We start from the raw sequence: 10,757 nt of genomic DNA, 5'->3' as shown, positions 1-10,757 counted from the left end.
AATACATAAAACGGCCAGAATCAGACTGCAAGAACCAATAGTCTTAAATCTTGACAAGTTTAGTATTCACACAGCTTTTCTACTTCGTCAGTTGGACAGTGCTTCAGAACTCGAAATGTTTGCAGACTATTGCAAGATGAGACCCAGCCTTTAATTACAGTAATTCGCCGGTAGCACGATAGTATGGCGATTATGCTACACCCGTTCCGTTTGATTGTTTATAAGTCATTTGTACTAGTTAGGAACTTTGATTTAAAAATCAAGTTCACATACAATAAACCGATATAATAGAAAGCACTGGGAGCACTGTCATGCAGAACTAATTATCTTAGTTGTGTAATAAACTGTTCTTCGTCCATCGTTAGTGATAGTTTTATCTGTGAGAAGTAATTACTAGTCTGACGGAGAAGATTCTAGCACCAGAGGTTCCCATCCAAACCTTAGAAAGTTTTAGATATATTGAGGAATTATAAGTACAAGCTCTGGATGCCTTAGGCAAAGTCAATAAGCCCTCAACTCTGGTACTACAGCCCTCGCAGTGAGGAAAATGGGTGACGTTATGGTGAAATGGCAGCGGTTTGGCTTGCCCACGGGAGCACCACACCTCTCCCATTCACGTGTCCAATAGGTTTGCCCCTTTCAGAGAGGCACCCGCTGGGAAACCTGTTGTAAGAGCTCTGCTTATTGGGGACTCTATTTTGTGATTTAGGAAATTAGCTAGGCCTTTAAAGACACAAGCAGCAGTAGTGAGCTGTTTACCAGGGGCCAGGGTGTCAGGCATTGCAGGTAATCTAATTTCCTGTAACATAAGACACAGTTTTATGACAGACCTAGTTAATCTATAACAATCCAGAGCGGGGGCCAGGCAGCAGACAGAGGCTAAACCAACTTGTTGGCCGCTACGTGACATCATCTGAGGTTCGTCATTTTGACACTCTGTCTGTTCCCCAAGATAAGTAGAAATACAGAAAACAAAGAAACACATGTCTTATAACCTAAAGAGTATTAGAGTAAGTGATTCACAGAACTGCACCTTTCATCTAAAGCTGGGTTTACTAAATGCTAGCTCCCTAACATCTAAAGAGCTCATGATAAATTATATCCTAACAGAATATAGATTTAATGTACTTTGTCTAACAGAAACCTGGATCAAACCAAATAAGTATATAGCTTTAAACGAAGCATGTCCTTCTGGCTACAGCTATGTACACTGCCCTCTTCTGCTGAAATGTATCAACTTCAAGAAGATATTCGACAGCTTCCACAGGGAGTCTCTTTGGAACATCGTTCGATCTTACAGTATTCCACAGTGTTATATTAACATTTTCAGAAGCTTACATGCAAACTCTCACTATTGATTTTGTTCTAAGGAAAACAAGTGGTTCTAGCAGAGGTATACTATGGAAAGCCCAAACAAGAATGATGGCAGTGGACTTTACCGATGATATTGTTTAATTGGCTGAAAATGATGAAGATCTGCAGAGACTCACATCATATTTAGAACAGAATGGTAGGAAGAGAATCAATGAAATTGGGTAGCAGTGACAATCAACCAACAACAGTCTTACAGGCCAACCAGAAAGAAATCGAAAGAGTGGACACATGTCCTTCTGGCTCCAACTATGTACACCGCCCTCATCTAACTGGCCATGGAGTCAGCATTGCAGTTATCTATACTGACAAATTAGGCATAAACCAGAAAGCTGTTATGATTTCGAGTCCTTTTAAGTAATTTTTACTAGCATAAATGATGTAGCCAGTTATAAGAAGCCCACTCAGCCTCTTCCACTAATTGGCATCTACAGGCCACCAGGACCCTATTCAGAATTTATTAACAAAATTGCAGATTTCCTCTCTAATTCAGTCACTCTAGTAGAAAGAATCATTATTGTTGGTGATTTCAATATTCACTTTCATAGTATCCAAGACCCTCTGAGATCGGTCTTTAGTTCTATTAGAATCAATTGGTTTCACCCAGTGTATAACAGAACCAACACTCTGGTGGATAATGCTTCATTTAGTACTGACATATGGTGTAGACATGCAGAACATAGTCATACTACCCCAGTCTGATGCCGTCTCAGACCATTCCCTCATTTCATTTGAACTACACATGAGCCACAATATAGTAACCTTGCCTCGCTACCACACCAACACATGAACATGTCAGCCATCTAGATTTACTGTGAATCTCCCAGACTTATCAGTTGCGACTAGAATACCCTCAAACCCCATGGAACTTGATTAAAGGACTTAGAATCAGTATTCTACTGCACACTTAATGATGTTGCTCCACATAAGAATATAAAATAGAGACAAAAGTAATACTTTGGTATAATGATCACATTCGCAATTTATAACAAAACACTCTAAAAATAAAACGTAAAGGGTGTCACACCAAACTTGTAGTCTTCCAGCTTGCATGGAAGGAGAGCCTTCTCATGTATAGAAAGGCACTTATTACTGCTCAAATACCTTATCTCATAAACCATAATAGAAAATAACAAAAATAATCCAAGATATTTATTTAGTACAACTCTACATCTAAGTAGGAATAAAACTGACACCAATGCTCAGATTACAACATCACACAGTAGTAATGAGTTGATGAATTTCTTATGAAAATTCATAAAAATTAAGCACATTATAGATAACATTCAGAGTATTAACATGACATTGGGCACCTAGTTAGAGATCAGAACAACCAAGCCAAAAAAGACTAGAATCCTTTACACCTATCCAAGAGCCAGAACTTACATCTTTGATCTCACTCTCAATATCTTCCACTTGCTTATTAGATTCACTGCCCACACACTTTAATAAGGAAATCCTACCTGAATTAATTAAACCTTTATTAAATTTAATAAACTCTTCCTTGAACATTGGCTATGTGCTTAAATCATTCAAGTCAGCAGTAATCAGAACCCTTATCAAAAACTATAGCCTCGACCCATATCAGCTGTCAAACTGATAACCAGAGACATCATAAAAATCATAAAATCATAACCAGATACATGAAATCTTTCAGTCAGGGTTTAGGCCTCACCATAGTATAGAGGCAGCACTGATTAAAGTATTTAATGACCTGTTGTTGGCTTCTGACCAGGGTTATGTTTCTTTGATTATATTGCTGGATCTGAGTGCAGCATTTGACAGTATAGATCACAACATTTTACGAGATACACTTGAAAATGTTGTTCGGCTTATGAGAATAACCCTTTCCTGGCTTAAGTCTTATCTAGCCGGTCGCTACAAATTTGTTAACATAAATGGAGACTTTCGAGCACACAACAATGGTGTCCCACGAGGATCTTTTCTAGGGAGGCGATTTTTTCTTTATATATGCTACCTCTAGGTGGCATTATACGTGAACACTGTGCTAGTTTCCAGTGCTACGCTGGTGATACTCAGCTATATGTCTCAGCCAAACCAGAGGAAATATATTATCTTAGAATTACTGAGGAATGCATAAAGGACGTCAGACACTGGATGTTGAGAAACTTTTCCTCACATTCATTCATTATTCATATTATTGGGCCATTTGTTCCACTTCACATTACAAACACTGTTACTGGTTTAATCAATCAAATAAATCAAAATTTATTTATATATCACTTTTTACAACAGATGTTGTCACAAAGCAACTTTACAAATGCCCAGGTCCAAACCCCAAGTGAGCAAGCCAAGGGTGACGGTGGCAAGGTAAAACTCCCTAGAGCATGAGGAAGAAACCTTGAGAGGAATCAAGACTCAAAGGGAGGGGGGTATCCTCTTCTGGCCAACAACGGTCGCCACAATAATAACAATTTTAAGAGATTTAATGTTGTGTGTGTTGGCATTATAATATTTAAAGCTACAAGCAAGGATCTATAAAGCCATTTTGGTTTAGATAACATTTATAGCATTCACTGAGTTTCTGGTGTACCTGCACAGTTACACTTCTTTTTTGTAAGCATTTAGCATCTTAAAGGCACAGTAAGCACTAATTATCAGCAACAGTGCATTATTTTATTCTTAATGATATTCCTATATTTTGATTTGATTTTAAGATTCTTTATGGCCTATGTAAAATACATTGACAGCTGTTCATTCATATTTCTAAATACCAACATCACACTGCTATAGGAAAAGGAAACGCAAGACTGCGAATGCAGCTTGGAAACTGAGTTACTATTTCCAGAAGGTTCCTCTAATTAATTCCACCCGACTCTATAGTCTAACACCAATGAAGAATGATGCAAAACTGATTATAAACTGAACTGTACAAACTGATTTAAACAAAATTTTTATATAAACTGATTTTGAGCCAAAACACTAACAATAAAAAAATATTGTACAGCGCATCTCTAAACTCCTTCCTTTAAGCCTCTGAAAAATGTTATGACTATTCATAAATCTTTGTGGTTCCTACATCCCTCTTTTTGCCAATATTATAGTTTAAAATACAAATAACAATAAACATGCAGACTTAGGAATGAGATGAAGAGAATAGCTGGTCCCGTTCTTTATTTTAGGTTAATGTCAACATACATTTGTGGCACCCTCCAGAGAATGTCTGAGGGGCACAAAATATTTCAATTTTTATACACTGCCTGGCCAAAAACAGGGTCACACACTGTAATTGTAATGTTAAGCGTAAGGAGGCGGACGTATGTGCAGAGATGAGCGAGATTTATTATGGGCAAATCCAAAATCAGAGTCGTTATCGTAGTCCAGGGTCAAAGAGCCAACACAGAGACCACGGGGATACATGAGTAAACAAAACAAGAGTACACGAAAGCAAACAGGGGAATCATGCTATAACAAAAAACTAGGGAAAACTCGGGGCTAGGAAACACAAAAGCTAGGAAACATGGAGTACAAACCAACACAGCCATATGAATAAACATGCAAACACAATGAACTAAACACATTCAATCAATGAAGCACAACAGACCACATTCACAAATCATTCAATAATTCAATGATTTATTACCCCGTTGGGTGCCACGACCAAGGCACACAACAGGGTTTAAATACATGAACTTCACAAAACTAGAAACGACGGACAGGTGTATACAATCAAACAAGGTAAGGACAAAACGGAACTATGGAACTGAACTAAACACAAGACAGGGAAAACATGGAACATGGAAGAAGGAAGGGATTGCTCATGACACTAATATTTAATTGGACCGCCTTTAACTTTGATTATGGCACACATTCGCTGTGGCATCGTTTCCACAAGCTTCTGCAATGTCACAACATTTATTTCTGTCCAGAGTTGAATTATTTTTTCCCCAATATTTTGTATTGATGATGGGAGATTTTGACCACTGCGCAAAGTCGTCTCCAGCACATCCCAAAGATTCTCAATGGGGTTTAACAAATAAGAAGCTACTTACTGCATCAGTTAGGGTTAAATAACTTGTTGCCATCTGAAACATAACCACCCATGCAGTAATTATCCAATGGGAGGCGCTTACCTATTTGCTTAGTTAAACCCAGGTGGTGACCTTTTTTTTTTGGCTAGGCAGTGTATAATTGCTCCTCCTTTTTATTCCGTGTAAACTTTTAAAATCACCACCAGTATATCTAAATCATATAATATTCATCACATAAATTAAAATTCAATATTGTCATGAATATTCATCATTATGCAAATTAAACATCTTTTTTTTTTTTTTTCCCACCCCATCTTTTATAACCAGACACTTGCAAGATGTTGTTTTTCCACACTACTGTCCTTGGTGGAGATGATGAACAGATGCTCACAAAGGGGCCTTCAGTTCTTTAGCAAAGATAATTTTACTTCACAATGTCCAATGCTGATAAAGTTGTATCCTTTATGCTTTACACTTGTTCAGTGGCCTTGAGGTCACCCGCACCAGTGTCTGCATGGGCTTTTGGAGAGACCTGCAGAAACCTCCTTTCCATACACAAATCACTTCATAAGGACTACAGACTCTCTTTTTATATTATTATTTCTAATTCATAGTTTAAACCTTCCTGTCTGCAAAGACTCTTTTTATTACCTCACTGTTTTAATATCTGGGAATAACTCCACAAAGAATCAGCCCTTTATATCACATATTAACACCTATTACATTTTGTTAGATTTCTGTAACTGGGCTTTTCCCAGCCATAATAAATGACAAAGCATTAATGCTGACTTCCATAAATAAAATACAAATACATTTACTCAGTCCCTGCTTTATTAGAAACACCCACCTTGTACACACACTCACTGGTTGCTGTTGGTAACATCTGTCAGATGTATTTTAAAGGTGTACAGTTATAGACTGTAGCTATTGATTGTATCACTACCTTATTCATCACTGTTTTGTTTCTGACCATAGAAACACTGCTGACCAGTTTTTACCAGAGTTGGAGGATGGCTAAGACAGCTTGTGCATGACAACAGATGAGTTATAGTCTTTAACTGTACATGTACTAGGTGTACTAGGAAATTATTTCCAATATAATGGGTATATTTTATATTTTAAAAAATCAAAATAACCCAAGTTTCTTCTTGATGTTCACTTGCTTCCACTGTGGTAAACTGAAAAACCCATCTTTGGACATTCCAAATAAGTCCTGGAAATTTGCATCTGAGAGATATTTCTGTAAGAGAGAAAAAGAAAGTGTTAATTAAACATGTACACCAACCAAACAGATCACCAATCATTCAAAGCTCTAAGGAGCAGCATCAAGACCCTTAAGAAATTATGAAAATAATGGCTACCCAGACAAACCCACATCAAACAATGAAACAAAGATGGTGTGTATTTCTCTTTTGTTATGTTGGATTAACGAGAGAACTAGCACTCTAAATGTAATATTTAAAGTAATTTTGGCTAAATTTTGGTAATTTACCTTTCAGATTGTATCATCCATTTAAATACACAGCATTCATGTCAGTGCACTTATTTTCACAAATGAAAAACAATGATCTTAAAAACTCTTTCGCGCTGAATTCATCTGAAGAGAATTTCTCATTTGGATTATGCCTTGGTTTCATGATATTGGGTCAAAGCAGCCTTTTTTGTTCTCAAAGCAAATTGACATGACATTGACATGATGTTTAAACTTTTATGTTTTTGATACATAGGCAGTTCTTTTAAATTTTGCTTAGATATAATGAGAAATATGCTGAGTATTATCTGAATTGTAATACTTTATGTAGCAATGCAAACCTGGCACTGGATTGCTCATGCCAAGTTTTTAAACACTTTGTTTTCCACTGCCCTATCAGAAAACATTCATTTAGAAGAAATAATTAATAGATGTCTGGTATCAGATGAGTCCACTTGTTTGCAGCAAGTCAATTCTAGTCTTTGTAAGTATCTTCACTGAATGTTCATGAATTCAAGCAATGTGTCCTGTTGAAGATTATTCCACAATGGTCTTGGCCTTCCTCCCCAGTCTTTATAACATCCAAGTAAATATAAATATAGTTTAAAGTATTCTCATACTTGTGGTGTTTAACTCCTAATGTGACATAACTGTGACCAAGATTAAAGATATACGATTAAGGTGGATAAAATACTTTGATGATTTATTTCTATAGTGAATTTAGTACAGGGGAATAATACTATATCATCACTCACCTCCTTTTGGGCAGGATCCACTCCTGCTGGTAGCTGTCCAGCCTGTTTGTTTACCAGCATCTCAGGAGGGTAAGGCTGATAGGTCTTCTTCTCCAAACTTGCTTGGTTAGCATTCTTGTCCTATGATAGTAATTATTGTAATTTCATACTACAGTACAAGAATGGTTCCATTTTTTGTACCAAGAATGCAAAAGTACTTAATAATGAAAAAATCATACAGTTGTAATTTTTTTCAATGATGTAACGTCTCCCAATTCTTCCTTTAACTGCTCATAGGATTTTCCACCCTGATAAAGGACAATGATTATTTGTTTAGAGGAAAAAATTTCTAGTTGAACATCTGTTCAACATCAGTTAGAGGGAAAAGACATCATTAGGTGAGTATAGGTGCTGATTTCAAACTCTTTAAAAATTCTGTGTTTAGAATTAACACTAACATTAAACAGATGGTATGAAAATCAATCTCACACTCCATTTTGTGGGATCCCAGGCAGTGAACCAACCAGTAAAAGTAGGGGGCTCAAACCCTTGCTTTACAAGCAGGATAGGTGTGTCACAATCCCGACTTCCAGGATGGGTCCGCAGGTATTCTTGACATGTAACTACAGACTCTTGATGCTCCACTTCATTTGCTTGATTTCCAATCCAAAGTAAAACCTGAAAAAGGCCAAAAGGCCAACTTGTGCTTTAAGACCTTTTGATTTGCATAGGTTTTACATAGGAATCATTTTAAGGCAAATCTTTGTACTAAACAAATTATGCCTAATGCTAGGGTCGATTTAGAAGCAGACTTTTTTATTTTTTTGTGAAATTTGTCAAATATTTTTGACAAAGAAAATTACAATACAATACAGTTGTAGTTGTACTAGAATTACTAGTTGTACTTAATTTATTAGTAAGCAGGTAACAGTGTGTGAATACAAAATACAGAAGAAGTACCTGATCCCATGTGTCCAGAAGCATGACATCATCCTCACTGAGATCTTCCTGTGTGAACTGGGCAATCTCAGTGACAGTGAACCTGCCTGTCTTATTGGAGCACTCAAAGAGGCGGGGCTGATGATCTGGAACAACCTGCTGTAGCCTTGTAGCAGACATCAAAATTGGTATAAATCTAAAATCTAAGTCATGTACTACTACAAAAGCTGATGAAAACTAATTTAAGATGTAATGACTTGATTTATGTCTAGGTTATACATGATTTAAACTGCTTAGATCTTCATCTAAACAGTCAAATATAACCTAGACATACCTAAGGGTTACCAGAGTGGAGTCCCAATCCTTAGATCTTGGTCTCCAGAGATATTGAGATTGCATAAACTTGACACTATTTTGGGGCTTATTATACTATCTTGGTTAGGGTGAACATCTCAAAACTTGTTTGTTGATGTCCCTTGCTAAATTAATATGCATGTTTTATCCGCTAGACATTATGAATTGTCTTGCCCTACAGTACCTTAGAGACCTCCTAGTGCATTATGACCTACCACATCTGCTTAGATCAAAAGGTGCAGTCTCTTTACTAGTACCAAGAATAAGGAAATCTACCACAGTGGGCAGAGTCTTTTCCTATAAAGCTCCCACACTATGGAATAACCTTCCTGTAAATGTTCGATACTCAGACATAACTACTTCCCATCTTAGGTAAAGGTGTAGATCTGTGGGTCTGTGGGCATTGAGATTTATGATAAACTGAGATGTTATGATACTGTCCCTTCACCTTTTTTCACTCATGTTTCTTGACTGAGAGCGGCGGAGTGCTGATGTTTCAGGGTGCCCTCATGCTTGCTATTCCTTCTGGCTCTATCCTTTTAGCTATGCTGTCATAGCTAGATCTGCCGGAGTCCATCTTCACACATTATAGTTCCCTAATTTACACACCTTTGTACCTGGACATGCCTAATAATCTATTCTCTCTTTCTGCCAAGGTACACCTACCCCTGATGTCATGATGTTACTGAACCTCAACCCATCTCAGCTGCCATGGCTACTCCCACTACCCCTTGATGTCCCCTGCTGTAGCCCAGTACACCTCCACCCCAGCCAAATTCTTCTCCATTTCCATTGATGGACAGTTTCGTGGCAGATGGGTTTCAGACCATCACCATCAGGACCGGACTAGGACTTCTAGAAAACTGGACTAGACATTAATTGCATATTTTTTATTTCATTATTATTTATTAATTTTTATTTCTCTATTTACTTTGTTCCTTATTGCCTATATTGTTACTATTGTGGTGACTGATTGTGAAGCCCCCTTAAGTCTTGGTTCCTCTCAAGGTTTCTTCATCATGCTTTAGGGAATTTTTCCTTGCCATAGTTGCCCTTGTCTTGCTCACTGGGGGCTTGGAAATGGACATTTTGTAAGGGTTGGTGCCAAGCCGAGGACCCCTCCAGCCACCAGAGGGAGACCATGAGTCAGGCACACCCCTAACCAGGCATAACACCTAACTGGGCTAGACCTTATATAAGCCCAATTACCCAGTCATTCAGTACTGGGTCTTTGCCAAAGTTCTGAGCTAAGCGCCTAGCTGGTAACTTCAGGTATTGAGGTCTGTGAGCCCTCATGCTACACCTCACTTCTTGTCTGTGAGGGTGTTTGTGTTTTTACACATTCCTGCCCCTCTCCAGTTTTCCCCTCTCAAGTCTCCTGAGGCTTCCCTTAGCCATTCAAGTTCCTCCCTGTTTTTTGGTTTTGTTTGGGAAGTTTTAGTTTGGTTTTCTCCAGTGCATCGGGGTTGCCATTTCTTCCCGTGGCATCCTTTGTTCTCCCTTTTTCCATGCTCGGCGTGGTGTTTAGTTTTTCCCTTTTGTTTTACCTGATCCAAGATCTAACTGTTCTGCACACGGGCCCACCATTGCTAGAGCATGGTTACTCACCCAGTAGGCTGTTGTCATCACCTAGCTGACCTGGGTTGGAGCCCACCTTACACATTTGTATAGCTGCTTTGTGACAACAAATTTAGAGTTCCACATTGTGATATTCACTTCTGAAAGTTTGAAAACATGATTTGGTTGACCCCGGACTGGTCATGGTCTGCGGATTTAAGCTATTAAGCTATGCTTTTATTTTTTTCTAAATCCTTTTTCTGCACCAAGAGAACTCTGATCTCTAATATAATCATGATTTACATGTAGACTGAAGAGATTGAACATTATGACAGAAAC

The 10,757-nt window shown here is 37.9% G+C and overlaps 1 protein-coding gene across 1 annotated transcript in view; it reads right to left on the bottom strand.

Annotated features, from left to right (window-relative positions):
- Window positions 1-4,509: 4,509 nt before the first annotated feature.
- Window positions 4,510-10,757, bottom strand: part of avil (advillin) — a 30,132-nt gene continuing 23,884 nt past the window's right edge. Inside the window, exons 16-20 of the mRNA XM_027002015.3 lie at window positions 8,529-8,673; window positions 8,058-8,246; window positions 7,808-7,876; window positions 7,590-7,709; window positions 4,510-6,603 (exon numbers count right to left, since the gene is read on the bottom strand). Coding sequence (XP_026857816.2) covers window positions 6,490-6,603; window positions 7,590-7,709; window positions 7,808-7,876; window positions 8,058-8,246; window positions 8,529-8,673 — 637 coding nt within the window. The 3' untranslated portion in view covers window positions 4,510-6,489. The remainder of the gene's footprint in view (window positions 6,604-7,589; window positions 7,710-7,807; window positions 7,877-8,057; window positions 8,247-8,528; window positions 8,674-10,757) is intronic.

The sequence above is a fragment of the Electrophorus electricus genome, chromosome 22, assembly GCF_041902795.1.
Source record: "Electrophorus electricus isolate QZ-2024a chromosome 22, ASM4190279v1, whole genome shotgun sequence".
Taxonomy (NCBI): Eukaryota; Metazoa; Chordata; class Actinopteri; order Gymnotiformes; family Gymnotidae; genus Electrophorus; species Electrophorus electricus.
Note: the sequence above shows the minus strand (reverse complement) of the source record. Positions and strands in the feature narration are given on the sequence as shown.